Source organism: Triturus cristatus, chromosome 2_1 (genome assembly GCF_964204655.1).
Source record: "Triturus cristatus chromosome 2_1, aTriCri1.1, whole genome shotgun sequence".
Taxonomy (NCBI): Eukaryota; Metazoa; Chordata; class Amphibia; order Caudata; family Salamandridae; genus Triturus; species Triturus cristatus.
The window spans coordinates 928,284,816-928,300,140 of NC_140581.1; the positions used below are offsets into that span (position 1 = coordinate 928,284,816).

General features: G+C 47.7%; 1 protein-coding gene across 2 annotated transcripts in view; it reads left to right on the top strand.

Moving 5' to 3' along the window:
- The window catches only part of LOC146866107 (guanine nucleotide-binding protein subunit alpha-14), a 452,892-nt gene that overhangs the window by 415,984 nt on the left and 21,583 nt on the right, over positions 1-15,325 (top strand). For both annotated transcript variants that reach the window (XM_085633345.1, XM_085633354.1), the window contains exon 6: positions 8,734-8,887. In XM_085633345.1, the coding sequence (XP_085489471.1) occupies positions 8,734-8,887 (154 nt within the window). The remainder of the gene's footprint in view (positions 1-8,733; positions 8,888-15,325) is intronic.

A 15,325-nucleotide genomic window follows, 5' to 3' on the forward strand; every position in this document is an offset into this window, starting at 1 on the left:
TTTTTGACTCAAACGTGGATGTTGAATTGGCAAGTACTGGTTTAGTTATAAGTCCCTACTATATTGTACCCAGGGCACCCATGGGTTGTAAGGCAGTGTGTTCACTCAGGGCTGCAGCACTAATTGTGCCTCACTGAATGTGTCAAAAGTACAAAGTAGCTCCCAGCCTGCCACTGCAGACTGGAAGAGAAGTGGTAACACTGCTAGTTCCACTTTGCCATTAAAACTAACGGCAAACCCGCCACTCCCCTAACAGTATATGTAGGTCTATCCTAATGAAGGCCTATAGAGCACTGTGGCTGGGAGCTGCATATGGTTAAGTAGGACAAATATGTCTCAATAGCAAACCTCCAAGTTGTCGTTCTGCTGGAGAAAAGTTAGTAGCCCCATTGGCTAATACAGGGTTACTGGCTGGCATCCCAGCCTTGCCAACTTCTGAATGGGAGTATCTAACTGGGTACTGTAAGGTATCAAATTAATGTTGGCATTAAACACAAAGTGATGCCCAAGTCGAATTTAATGTCACTTCTAAAGTTAGTCAACTTTTAGAAAGTTGCCACTCTGTGCTCCAGAGATCCAGTAGCCTCACAATGGACTGGAGGACTGGACCCACAGACCGCTTTCTGTCCGCCTGAGGAGTCGTGTAATTGACTCCCAGGCTTCGGATCAAACATAATCTGCTGCAGGGTGAGGTGTTACCTCCACTTTGCAGGGAGCCACTCTGGGTGCTAGCCCAAAAGGCACGCTTTCAATGGGAAGCCGCCTTCAAAGGATAAACTGTCAGAACACTCTAGAGTGACTGCCCTTTGTTTAGGTAGACAATCTGGAGACAGGGTAGAGGGAGAAGATCAGTGCCCAAACCATTTTGTCCGTGGGCATGTAGCCCCCAGGTAGCCACACTTCTAGGGTGGGCTACTGAGCTCCTTCCATCCAAGGAAGGGTCAAGACATCTTGAGAGTGGCCAGAATGGTGTACTCTGAGATTGCCAGATGCCACACTTCTCCGGAAAGTCATCACCCAAAGGGAGAAGAAGTGGTAGCCCATTGGCTAGTGACCACGTGGTGCCCTCAGGTCACTTTAACCGGATAAAAAGAGCACCCCTGGCAACTTGGACTCTTAGATCACGCTGCATTTGGAAAGAGGACCAAAAAAGGACTGCCCTGCTGCCCTTGCAATCGCACAAAGAGGCTGTACCGTCCGCTGGACTACATGTGCTGCACTGTGGGGTAACAAAGTTTGGACTGTGCATGTAGTACCTAGCTCGGGTAAAAGTTGATCCCCAGACCAAAGCAGTGACTCAGAGGATCAATCTGCTGATCTTCTGGAACCAGCTCCAGGTACCAAAAAGCTGAAGTAGTCCAAACTGGCAAATTGCTAGCAACCGGAGAAGATTCGCTGCTAGCTGCTGCGGGGAACCTAGAGAGACCAATCTTTGACAGCCAAATGTTGCACCTGACACTGCTGGAGCCAGGAGTGTCGTCCAAGTCTGGATTGGTTGCTCCAGAGGGACACTAACCCCCACTCAAGGATTTTGCTTCTACTGCTGTATCCTGAGACCAGAAGCCCAGCTGAGGCTGTCAATCTACTCCTGGAAAGAGGACTTTGTGGGACCCTAACCTCTGTGGCCAAAGTTGCCCCACAGCACCCGTGGATCAAGGAACCACCACAAAGGCACCCCTATCGACCACACCGCAACTGAAGCATCCTTTCATTCTGCATCCGGACCATTCATGATAGTCTGTGGCAGTTGTGCTGTAAAGGCTGGAACTGGCTGAATACGCTCTAGTGGCCAGGTAACTGTCCAAATCTACCGTATCGGCCTCCTATATCTTCATTCTGTCAGATGTGGTTTCCCACGTTGGACTGAATTTATTGAACTAACGTTTACAAACTTTTGAAAAGGTTTACAAACATTTTGTTGACCGATGCGTGTTTGCAGTTGGAATTAAAAGTGATAAAATCTTTGAAAAATTATATCTCCAGAACCCTTAAGTAGATTTTGCTAATCTTGCACTCTATACATTCATAAAAATACTCTATATTTATAAATTGGTGTTGTAATTCTTTTGTGTTGTGTGGCTTTCTTATTCCATTGTTTGGTACTGTTGAATGGTTTAGGCTAAGCTCCTTTGTTCAAGCCTTGCTGCTCGAAAGCCATAGCTACCCAGAGTTGAGCTTAAGGTTGTTTGGACAAACCTGACTGGGGACAATAAAGGTTTTGCAAGTGTAGTCCATGATGAGGCCCTCCAGCTATATCATATAATACACCCAGATACTCACAGGTGGGTACAGGTAAAGGGAGGTAAGGATGATTTTACGGTTTAGATGCGGGTGGAGGTAAATGGCGGTAAGGGTGAGTTTAGGGTTGGACAAAGGGAGGTAATAGTGATTTTAGGGTTTGGGGTGGATAGAGGTAAACGGAGGTAAGGGTGATATTAAGATCCTTGGGAACAAAACAATAAAGGAAGGTAAGTATTTAAAAAATAAATAAATAAAAATTAAGTTTGAGGGGGTTCCATCAAAATAAAATATTATAAAATTATGTATCGATCTATCTACATATATATGACAAAAATGCATGGTAAAGGTCCACAATGTAGTGCCTCGTGGTGTGAAGGCCAATGCATGGTATTACATGTGTGGTAATGGCATGGTCATTTCATACAACTACCAGAAAGGTGCTCTGTTTTCACCTTTAAGCGTTGTGCCCCCCACCCCCAACTGCCTGCAACCCCCTGTCCCCGATTCCCAGTGCTGAGCCCTGTTTTGATATTTGGTGCTGTTTGCACTTAACCCTCCAGATCCTTTTTCAACAGCAGTAGGTATGTAGGCCAGATTTGTTCCACTTTTGTTCCCCACATGTATGGGATACTAAAGGTTCTCAGGTTCTTTTGTATTTCCCTGACCAGAATCTAGAAAATCCCCAAAATGAGGCAGTTTTCGTATTGTAAAAATGTGCTGTGCAACAAAGTGTTAGTGTGTTTTCTAAAAATTGCCTCCGCTAAAGCTATATTGTGCTATGAACACAGTTTTCTGTCACATAAGTATTGGACATATAGCTTCTTTTTTCTCTAAGTTTCTGACAGACTCAGGATTGGTAGCCTTACCTGGTTGCTGGCTGACCCAGTGCCTGCATAGTGCAGCCGGTCACCATGGCAGCAGGGAGGAAATGGGGACTTATTTGGATGTAGTTTTGACATATGGGCGCTCCATTCTGCCTCTCCATGGGGGCAGAAATGCGGTCTGGTGCCAAGGGGTGGGAACCAAAGCCAATAAGGTCCACACATGGCTCCATTCCTTTCCTCTCAGTAGTCAGGTGGGATTTCAGCCCCCATTTGTGGGTTGATTGGGGTGTTTATCACCTCTCTGCTCACCCCAACAGGGTGAATAAACACCAGACCAACAATGAGAATAGTGAGAAACGGAATGGGGTGTGAGTTTGAACCCATCCTGGAACTGCACTCTTTCCCCAATCCCCCGGCACCAGACATTCTTTAGGGAGAGGCATATTAGTGGTGGGGACTCTCTGGCAGCTCATATGTCAAAACTCTGCACCGATGTATCAAAATTACTTCTCTCTTGCCATGGGAATGCCCTACCCCATGAGGGGCCGGGGTGAATGGGTTGGGAGGGATTGGTGGTGGGGGGGGGGGGGGGAGAAAAACCTTTGGGGCTTTAGCAGTGGAGGTGTGGCCTCATGACACAATAGGCTGGCCCCACTAAATTTTTATTTTATATGTTCCTGGCCTCCTGTATGCTTTTGTGGGAGCAGATAGTGGGTAAATACCCTAATTTGCACCTAGGGGGTGAAAAACATTGGGGCTTTAGGAGTATGGGCTGTTGGTAGGACGGGCCAAGCCCTATTTAATAAATTTTACTCTTGTCTTGTGGGCTTTCTGTTCACCCGTCTCCCTCCAAGGCGACAGATTGGGGCAAGCCTCTCACCCCACCCCACCCCCACTTTGCCCCCACTGCTCATTGGAGAAAAAAGACTGTTGGTGCATTTAAGGGTGAGATCAGGCCAGATACCAGTGTGGGCCTATTCACCGTGCATTAACATTTTTTGTAATATATTAAGAGAGATGACTGCTTTCACTTTCACTCTGTGTGAAGTCAAAGTGCTATGTGTCAAACAGAGATTTAAACATTAACAATGGATTATTTTATAAAAAGAAATGTCTGGTGGTAGGAGGACAAGACATTCCCGTGTTTAAAGCGATAAGATAAGCCTTTATTCTTTAATACCAACAACTGCCCCAGGGCTAAATACATTGCTAGAATATTTTAGTGCTTTGGTTTGGCAATTTCATGCACCAACTGATGAGGCGGCTGCTAAAAAGGAGCTACCATAGCTTGGTGTTAGCCGTCCCAGAGGATCATGAGTATGAGCCTTGATTAGGTAGTCAGGAAAGAGGAATCTGTCGTATCATCTTAATTGAATGAAGTAAATCTTTAGGGCACTACTAAACTATAGTCAAAGTGAGGATGAAATGGAAACCGTGTTGGAACTGTTTGGGTTGGAACCAGTGCGTTGACATCAGAGTTGATGATAAAGGGATAGTGGAAGAAGTGAAGATAGCTGCATGTTAAAAGCTTCTGAGTGTTATTTACTGCCCGGATTTAAAGGTATATAAGCCAATGAGTGATTGAATGAAAATTTGAGTGTTTTGATCAACAAGTTACTTACCGTCAGTAATGATCGTTCTGGTGAATACACTTTCTAATCGCAGATGCAGTCTGATGCGTAGGTAATATTCACAAGGTGAGGAATCTTTGGGTAGAATCATCTTTCAGAACAGAGTTAAGTGTCCAGCTTACTGTAACTGTAGGAAGGTGGATATCGGACTATGGTTACCCCCAACTTTTTGCCTAGTGTCTAGCTGGTTTTTCGACTTAGTTGGCCTGAGATCCTGCCATTCAGGGTCTCAGGCTGTCTGCTCTCTTTAAAATGGACTCCATGTACCCTAGGTACATTCCCAATTGGTAAGGATCACCTTATTGGACCCTGTACAGTGTACCTTAGGTACCCAGGGCATAGGTGTACCCTAGGCCTCCCAGGGGCTGCAGCATGCATTATGCCACCCCTGGTCTGGCCTTCCAATCAGACACAACTGGCTGATCACTCAGCTGGGGCAAGGTCGTGTAATCACCCCTTGCTTAGATATAGTATACCTATATCTACCCTTAAAATAGACACATGTGTACCTATCAGCCACTCCTATGGCAGGCCTTAACAATCCTGAAGGCAGAGTGCTTGGTAACATGTGAGATGGTGCTCTAGCATGAGCTGAGCCTGTCTGCAGCTTTCGGAACCATGTCCTTATAGCTGTTCTATGATATAGCCTACCATATACTCTTAAAGTGCCTTATAATCTTAGACGGTTATGGTAACTATGGTTTGGCTTTATCAAAACCGGTCGTGTGAGGTGTCTAACACTTTGGAATACTACCCCCACACCATTTCTGGTGATGAGGATATTATTCCCCCTTTCTAGAGGGAGAGACATGTTAAAATCCTACTTTGCTGTTTAACTCTAACCAAAGCCTCAGCATCACAAAATGGATGCTGCTGCCACAGACCCAAGTCTGACCTCCTGCTGCTGGGAGTGATCCCGGCAAGGGAGGCTTGGACAGTAGGTTTCCTGCTTGGGGAGGTGCTAGCACCTCCCCAGACAGACTTTAGTGTATTGGGGCAGGGAGGGCTGAAAGGAATGAGACATGCCTGGGGCACACAAGGTGTCCCATGCATAGTCCAGTTCAAACCGGTGCTGGGGCACTCCAGCCCCAGTCCTGGCGCGAAACTGGACAAAGGGAAGGGGGTGTAACCACCCCCCTCCCAGGTCCCACCCATAAGGCGTGACCTAGCAGGTAACCCAGCCCCCCAGATTAGTATAAGAGTGGTAGCTGGGCCCCAGTAGAGTAGATTATCCTGAACCTGCAACTTGAACAGAAACTCTGGACCTTCGACATTCGACGAAAGAAGAAGGCTGAAGAATCTCCCTTGTGGCCAAGGAGTGGCTACCCTGTGCAAACAGGCACCATCAAGAGACTACTCTTTGCTTTGCTGAAGTTCTACGAGGGACCGACTGCAGAGCCCGACCAGAGCCTTGACTTCCAGACTTCTCCGACCCTGATCCACATCCACAGCCGAGCTGAGATCCGTGGAGGCGACGAGAGACGTGGGACCGGCTACCTGGGAAAAGTGGCTAGTATCTTCCAGCGCAGCTTCTGAGGCACCCTCGAAGTTGTGCACCGGGGATTGAGAAGCCCCAACCCCAAGCACCATCTGCACCGAAGATCAGCCCCCCACACTCCACGAGTCCTGCGTGGGGCCCTTCTGCATTTTCCTGCTTGCCGCGCCTGTCCGGTTGCTTGCCCATTGGCTAGTGGCCTCTGTGACGACGCATCCTGAAATATTCACTGCTGGTTTGGCTCCTCCAGACTGACTCCCGCTTCCCTGCAAAAGAGAAGCACCCCAGACCTTCCTGGTCTGCACCAGAAGCAAGTCCTCCCTTCTTCGTGGGTTCCGCTTGCCAAGGCTTGGTGAGTCCTAATTCAACTTTGACACCGCCGACAGCAAGAGCCTTCGTGGGACAGCTCGCCTCCTGGTCCTGGTCATCCTCGACGTCTCCTGGTCCCCGTGGCTGCAGCGACAAGTTTCACCTTCATCTGCAATCTTCACAACATCGCCTGGTTCCTTCCTGGTTCAACGTGGTCACTGGCTAGTGACCTTGACTCTGTCCCTTCTGCTTGCAGGTCTCCTCTCTTCTTGATCCCAGCCTTGGGATCCACCGGACACTCTTCACTGACTGCCTGTCAGCAACTTTCCTTCAGGCATCCATAGAAGTCCACGACGAAACCCGACGCAAGTTCACACCTATGCACCCGCAGCCTGTGGGCTACGTAACTTGGGTACTCCGGTGCTCACAAGGGTAGTGACTATCCTAGGGTCTAGTTTCCGAGTCTCGACTCTCTAGCTGCTTCAGAAGTGTCCTTAAACTGTTAATTTCTAACTGCTAGTAATTCTATCGACTTTTACGCGTGAGTGTTTCCACTCTGCACCTGAATCCCGTGGGCCTCCCACTTCCTAACTGTTGCTAGTGTAGTGTAGCCCCAGCGATTCCCTAGGCCTAGGCCTATCCTATTTCTGTGACAGTGGTCCTTATACCACTTCTTTAGTATATGGTTTGCGTGGCCCCTCGGGCCTAACTGTATTACTTACCTGTGTGACTTAATGTATGCATAAATAAGACTGTTGTACTTACCTCTAATCTTATAAAGAGTGCTGAGGGTTTGACTAGAATAAATACACTTTATTTTATATATATATATATATCTGTTGTGGTGTCCTTTCATTTGGTATTCCAGGGATTATAGTGGTATAACAGCTGGCTTCACATGCCATACAGAGTTTAGCCTAAGACTGCTCTTGTCCATGCTACCACTAGGATAGCTGGTCTATAAGGTTGACTTTACAACCAATCACCATAAGGGTTGTTTGGACTGATACAAGGTGTTCACTAGAACTAGTGACATCATACATCAGGCCAACTTCGACAGTAACCAGCAATACTTTTCAGTAGTAGTCAACATGTGAACTTATATTTTTTTCTTCAAACTTTGCTCAGGAGAAAGGGGTTCATAAAAATCTAAGATCCGTTAGTAGATATTTTTTTGAAGAGTAGGTTTGGATTTGGAATGCATGTAGGCTCATGTTCCACAGTAATATAACACTGATTGGTCTGATTCGAAGTCCCTCAACATAGAAACAAGTATATTATCAGACACATCCGGCTTCTTTATTATTGACGTTGGCTTCAGTGCACAAACAAGATTATATGTGCAAAAAGACCCTGATTGCTGGCGAATGCTAAAATGTCAGTTATCTTAAAAGACGGAAACAGCAGCAGTCACAGGCACTGTTCCATTTGTGATCAAATCTGCAGGGTACCCTAATTTAATACGCTCTCCAAGCATTACCATCTTTAGGCCGAATCGAGGACTGATGCTGTTGCATATTAAAAAGATCTCATACATTTCTTTAGATTAGAATTGGAGCTAGTTATGCCTGGCTTGCATTCATAAGGGCTATATTGATTTGAAGTTGGTACTTATTGTAAACTTTAATTGACAATCCATTGAATGACACAAAAAAGTGACTTTCCCATTACATTCTCCAGGATCTGTGCACCTTCCATAGATTGATATGTGGCCTCTGTAACCCTCACTGTTTCCGGTGTAGTTGGACTTTGCATTCATTTTAATTGCTGCTTCAAAGTAGAAAGGGTTTAGGATACCATCGGTGGTTTTGGTAAACAAGCTCTAATGCTAAAGGGACATTAAAATTGCCTTTTTGAAAGTGTGCGAGGTTCTCAAGAATTCTGAAGAAAGGTTTTAGCAATCTAATCTAAATTGGGATGATGCCAATGTGAATGGTTCAACTTTTTTTATTGAAAATTTAGACCCTGGGGGAAAACAAACTACAGCTTGGATTATGTAGGCTTATAATTTTAAATGTTTTGCCGGTTTGATATTTTGAACCTGTTGACAGAAAGTGTGAACTTGAAAGATTAGATTTGATTTCCAACCGTTATTTCTGTTTATGTATATTTTTATTTAAACGTCCTGTGTTAAAAGATTCACACGTCTGGTGAAGAATGCCCTGTAAAGGTTATTTTTCTGCTTGCTCCCATGTGTATGCTTACATTGTGTTGTAAATCTTTTCCCCCATAGAATCGAATGGAAGAAAGCAAGGCCTTGTTCAAAACAATTATCACATATCCCTGGTTTTTGAACTCTTCAGTCATTCTGTTCTTGAACAAAAAGGATCTTCTAGAGGAGAAAATCCAGAACTCTCATATAATTGATTATTTTCCAGAATATGTAGGTAAGCATTTACACGAGATGAGATTTTTTAAAATTAAAAATCATTGTTACAGCTTTGTTAAAATTAAAACTCATGAAACTATCCGGATATAAGGAGTTTTCATCATACCACTGTGCGTGGCAGTCTTGGAAAATGCCTAGTGACCAACTAAAAGCTGTCGTGTAGGAACTGAGTTTTACAATGGGAGCTTCCTCCCAGATAGCGTGGTTTGAGTATGGCCTGTGATTAAGGGTGTGTGAAGATGGCAGACCTAGTTCAGCGAAGGTGATGACGTTTTTATGAAAAGTGGATGAACCACCTACAAAAGGTCAGCTTCAGTGGCGAAATCCCAAAGAAAACCTACTTTTAGAGAACAGTTCACACAAAAAAGGTTTTTGTGGCAAACCTACGTAATGATATTTTTATTTGCAGGAAATTTTGCAAAAGACCAGGTGTTTAAAAATTTTTAAACAAAACTTTACAGCTTTTTATTCTTTTTATTTTTTATTTTTACTGGAAAAGGAAATGTTCAAAAGTGCGCGGGGGGCGGGATCTTAACAGGCTTTTTTTCTGTTTATAATGTGACCCAGAAAAGGGAAGAAAAAATAAATTGGGGATAGAATGACAGTAGCGGGGAAGAATGAATAGTATAAAGGCGTTGTTGGACATCTGTAGTAAAGTTCGACACTTCAGTACATAGGACATCCCCTTTTTTTTTTTTTCAACCTTAATAATTTTGTCTCCCACTGACTGATATGCACCGAACTTTGGGGGAAACAGTCTTAAAACCTCAAGCTCTGAGTCTAAAATTTGGTTGGGTATGTAAAAAGGTCAAATTTGACAAGGGAGGTGGGGCCCAAAACTTGACTTTTTTAATTTAATTTCCTACTCCTTTGCCATAGGAAATGTTCTACACAATATACATAAAGTGTGTTGGGCAAAAGTTCACCACATTTTTGTAGCATGGCTGCCTTTCTGTCATTTGGTGTCATGTCTTGGTTTGTTAAAATGCCATCCAGACGTACCTGCCATATATGACAAAATGAGAGTGCGGACTATGTATGCTCCAAGATCATTCTTTCTGGATCGTGATCTCTGAATGACAAACACCTGGCTCATGATGTTGTGATATTTCTCAACTGCAACTTTGATCTTGTGTAAGTCGGAGATGTGTTTGTAGAGGAGTGCAATTGGATGTCAATTGATTAAAGCTGCACAGGGATAACTCGGACTTGCCTCCTCCTGAGGTTGATTAAGGAACTATGTCCGCTTTGTATTTTGCTTTCTTTATAAGGTGCTCTCAAGAAACTAAATTGTTTCTGTGCCCCAGACCATTACTAAGGAATCAGACCACTTTAAAAAGAAATCTTATAGTTTCAGAGATGTCCAGCTTAACAATGGATGCTATTTACATCTAATAGAGACATCTAGCCGCAGATTCCTTAACTTAGAATATCCCCAGGCGTCAGACTGGATCCTGAAAATTCTTTGCAGCAGCACCTCTGCGTGTTCGGGGGAAGGTGCCACATGACCCCGCTCTGACGCCGTCCATGTACGTGATGTCAGCGAGGTCATACAAGTCCCTCCCGGCGTGCTGACGTTAGTTTCCTTTTCCGCGTGCAACACAGATTAGAAGTAAGTGCTTCCTCTGGCCTGTTTTCAGGCCCCTTTTGACGCTTTGCGTCGAACAGTGTGTGATGCCTTCGGGCTTTAAAACCTGTACCTCCTGTTCGCGGCAAATGTCTGCGACAGACCCACATCTTATCTGTATGTGGTGTTTGGGCGAACACCACGACTCAACAGATTGCGATGCCTGACAACGCCTCAAGCCCAAGTCCCGGCGGGAGCGCTGGATGAAGCTCCTTTCAGCTCGACTGTCCCGGTCGGAGTCATCTCATCATCTGGCCTAATCACCGGCAGGCCCCTTTGGTTTACGGTTGTGGCGTCGCTCGCCCTCTGGGGCCCGGAGACGTCGTTCACCCTCTGGGGCCCGGAGACGTCGTTCACCCCTTCTGGGTAAGTCGCGGCTCATGTCGCCGAGGTCCACGACCTCCCTTCCGCCTCTTGGAGGCAATGGTTCCCGAAGCCCTCCGGGCGCAGGCACGACTCAGACCCCAATGGAGGCCTATGCCGTGGCTCTGCTGACCTCCCTTGGCTCCGCTCCAGTCCCTGGGGCATCCTTGGGGCCTCCGCTACTTGCAGGGTCCCCGACTGACTCGCTGGTGGGTTTGCCCCCGGCTCCAATTACTCCCTTGCCCCCAGAGATGAAGGAGATATGGTGTCGTCAGGGTGTGGCCCAGCTGGGTCCCTCTCTACGACCCATAGCACCCCTGCCGCACCGCATAGCCCCGTGGGGCTCCCTGTGGCGTCGCAGGTGGATGCTGGTGCTCAAAGCATTGCTTCGAGCACACCTCTGCCTTCTGGACAGGCAACCGCCTGCACGGAGCAGAGGTCGGCACCGCGGCTCAGACTCCGCTTCCTACTTTGGAGTCGGAGCCTGTTGTGGTTGAGGCTGAGTCTGCGCCGGTGCGGCGTTGGAGGCTTGCCCCTGGGGGCCAACTAACCCACCAGGTACCTCCAGTATACGCCAGGGGGCTGTTTTGCAGAGAGATGGTCTGAGGCCGCACCCCTTTTTACACCTCTCTGCAACACAGCTCTGTGGCGCTTACTGGAGGTAGCTGGTGGGCTAGTTGCACCCCAGGGACCCTCTGTATTCAAGGGGAGTTAATCCCCCAACTTAAAACGCGCCACAGGGCGCGTTTGCACAGTGGTGAAGGGAGGGGGCGGGGCCGGAGTTCACATGTGTGCAAACACATCCTGTGGCGTGGGTTAAGTTGGGGAATTATCTCCTTGTCAATCCTGAGGGTCCCTGGGGGCCAACTAGCCCACCAGGTACCTCCAGTAAGCACCACGGAGCTGCGTTGCGGAGTGTTGTAAAAAGGGGCGTGGCCTCTGAACACCTCTCTGCAACGCAGCCCCCTGGCACATACTGAAGGTACCTGGTGGGCTAGTTGGCCTCCAGGGACCCACAGGATTGAGGAGGAATTAATTATCTAACTTGAAACGCGCCACAGGGCGTGTTTGCAGACATGTCACCTCAGGACACGCCCCCTTCCTTCACCACTGTGCAAACACGCCCTGTGGCGCTGTGAGAAGTTGGCCTGATATATGAAGTCACTAATTCTAGTGTACACCTTGTATCAGTCCAAACAACCCTTATGGTGATTGGTTGTAAAGTCAACCTTATAGACCAGCTATCCTAGTGGTAGCATGGACAAGAGCAGTCTTAGGCTAAACTCTGAATGGCATGTGAAGCCAGCAGTTATACCATATGTAATCCCTTGAATACCAAATGAAAGGACACCACAACAGATATATATATAAAATAGTGTATTTATTCTAGTCAAACCCTCAGCACTATTTATGAGATTCGAGGTAAGTACAACACAGTCTTATTTAACCCCTTCCATGCTCATGACGGAACGGTTCCGTCATGAGCATCGGTTGAGCTGTGCTCATGACGGAACCGTTCCGTCATGGCCCCGCCCGCGCTCGAACCCTTCAGCACCGCGGGGGAATCCGCGCAGCGCTGAAGGGGATAAGCATACATTAAGTCACACAGGTAAGTAATACAGTTAGGCCCTAGGGGCCACGCAAACCATATACTAAGTAAGTGGTATAAGGACCACTGTCACGGAAATAGGATAGGCCTAGGCCTAGGGAATCGCTGGGGCTACACTACACTAGCAACAGTTAGGAAGTGGGAGGCCCACGGGATTCAGCTGCAGAGTGGAAACACTCACCCGTAATGCGTAAAAGTCGATAGAATCAATAGCAGTTCGAAATGAGCAGTTTTAGGACACTTCTGGTATAGCTAGAAAGTCGAGACTCAGAACCTAGACCCTAGGATAGTCAATACCCTTGTGAGCACCGAAGTACCCAAGTTACCTAGCCCACGGGCTGCGGGTGCATAGGTGTGAACTTGCGTCGGGTTTCGTCGTGGACTTCTATGGATGCCTGAAGGAAAGATGCTGACAGGCAGTCAGTGAAGAGTGTCCGGTGGATCCCAAGGTGGGGATCAAGAAGGAAGGAACCTGCAAGCAGGAGAGACAGAGTCAAGGTCACCAGCCAGGAGCCGGGAAGGAACCAGGAAGGAACCAGGCGATGTCGTGAAGATGCAGGTGAAGAGGTGAAACTTGTCGCAGCAGCCACGGGTACCAGACGTCGAGGACGACCAGGACCAGGAGGCGAGCTGTCCCACGAAGGCTCTTGCTGTCGGCGGCGTCTAAGTCTAGTCAGGACCCAACAAGCCATGGCAAGCGGAACCCACGCAGGATGGAGGACTTGCTTCTGGTGCAGACCAGGAAGGTCTGGGGTGCTTCTCTTTCACAGAGGAGCGGGTGCCAGTCTGGAGGAGCCGGACCAGCAAGATGAAAACAAAGGTTCGTCGTCGCAGAGGCTACTAGCCAACGGGCCAGCAACCGGACAACACGTCAAGCAACACAAGTGCAGAAGGGCCCCACGCAGAACACGAAGTGTGGGGAGCTCTTCTTTGCAGATGGTGCTCGGGAGTGGGGCTTCTCAATTTCCCAAGCACAGCCTCGAGGGAGCCTCAGAAGTCGCGCTAGTCAGTTACTAGCCACTTTTCCCAAGTCGTGGGTCCCACATCCCTCGTCGCCTCCACGGGTCTCCGCTTCGCTGGAGATGTGGATCTGGTTCAGAGGTGTCTGGAAGTCTCGGCGCTGGTCAGTCTCTGCAGTTGTCCCTCGTAGGATTCAGTCGCAAAGCAAGCAGCGGTCGCTGGATGGTGCCTGGTTGCCCAGGGTGGTCACTCCTTGGCCACAAGGGAGATTTCTTCAGTCTTCTTCCTGAGGTCGAATGTCGAAGGTCCAGAGTTTCTGTTCAAGTTGCAGATTCAGGTTAATCTAACTTAGCAGGGCCCAGCTAGCTACTAATATACTGGGCTAGTGGGCTGGGCTACCTGCAAGGTCCCTCCTATGGGTGGGACCAGGAAGGGGAGTGGCTACACCCCCTTTCCTTTGTCCAGTTTCACACCAGAGCTGGGGCTGGAGTGCCCCAGCACCGGTTTGAACTGGACTATGCATGGAGCACCTTGTGTGCCCCAGGCATGTCTCATTCCTTTCAGCCCTCCCTGCCCCAATACACTAAAGTCCGTCTGGGGAGGTGCTAGCACCTCCCCAAGCAGGAAACCTATTGTCCAGGCCTCCCTGGCTGGGCGGGCTCCCTGCAGCAGGAGGTCAGACTCGTGTCTGTGGCAGCAGCATCCATTTTGTGATGCTGAGGCTTTGGTGAGAGTTAAACAGCAAAGTAGGATTTTAACATGTCTCTCCCTCTAGAAGGGAGGAATAATATCCTCATCACCAGAAATGGTATGGGGGTATTATTCCAAAGTGTTAGACACCTTACACGACATGTTTTGATAAAGCCAAACCATAGTTACCATAACCGTCTAAGATTATAAGGCACTTTAAGAGTATATGGTAGGCTATATCATAGAACAGCTATAAGGACATGGTTCCGAAAGCTGCAGACAGGCTCAGCTCATGCTAGAGCATCATCTCACATGTTACCAAGCACTCTGCCTCCAGGATTGTTAAGGCCTGCCATAGGAGTGGCTGATGGGTACAAATGTGTCTATATATAAGGGTAGATATAGGTATACTATATCTAAGCAAGGGGTGATTACACGACCTTGCCCCAGCTGAGTGATCAGCCAGTTGTCTGATTGGAAGGCCAGACCAGGGGTGGCATAATACATGCTGCAGCCCCTGGGCGGCCTAGGGTACACCTGTGCCCTGGGTACCTAGGGTACTCTGTACAGGGTCCAATAAGGTGATCCTTCCCAATTGGGTATGTACCTAGGGTACATGGAGTCCATTTTAAAGAGAGAGCAGACAGCCTGAGACCCTGAATGGCAGGATCACAGGCCAACTAAGTCGAAAAACCAGCTAGACACTAGGCAAAAAGTTGGGGGTAACCATAGTCAGATATCCACCTTCCTACAGGCGCGTTTTAAGTTGGGGAATTAATTCACTTTCAATACTGAGGGTCCCTGAGGGCGAAATAGCCAACAGGTATCTCCAGTATGCGCCAGGGAGCTGCGTTGCAGACAGGTGTTGAGGCCACGCCCCTTTTTACACCTCTCTGCAAGGCAGGTTTGTGGCACTTATGGGATGTACCTAGTGGGCTAGTTGGACTCTAGGGACCCTCAGGATTGAAGGGGAATAATTTCCCCAACTTAAACGCGCCACAGGGCGTGTTTGCACAGTGGTGAAGGGAGGGGATGGTGTAGGAAAGTGGCTCTATATATACTGGACCGAAGAAAAATCATCCGAACAATGAATTCCGATTTACTCACCTGTTATCAGGAGAGAACCCAGTGCTGCATCTTTTAGCCCAGCACTGACCCTGCAAAGTTATTCTAACCGTGCTTACCAG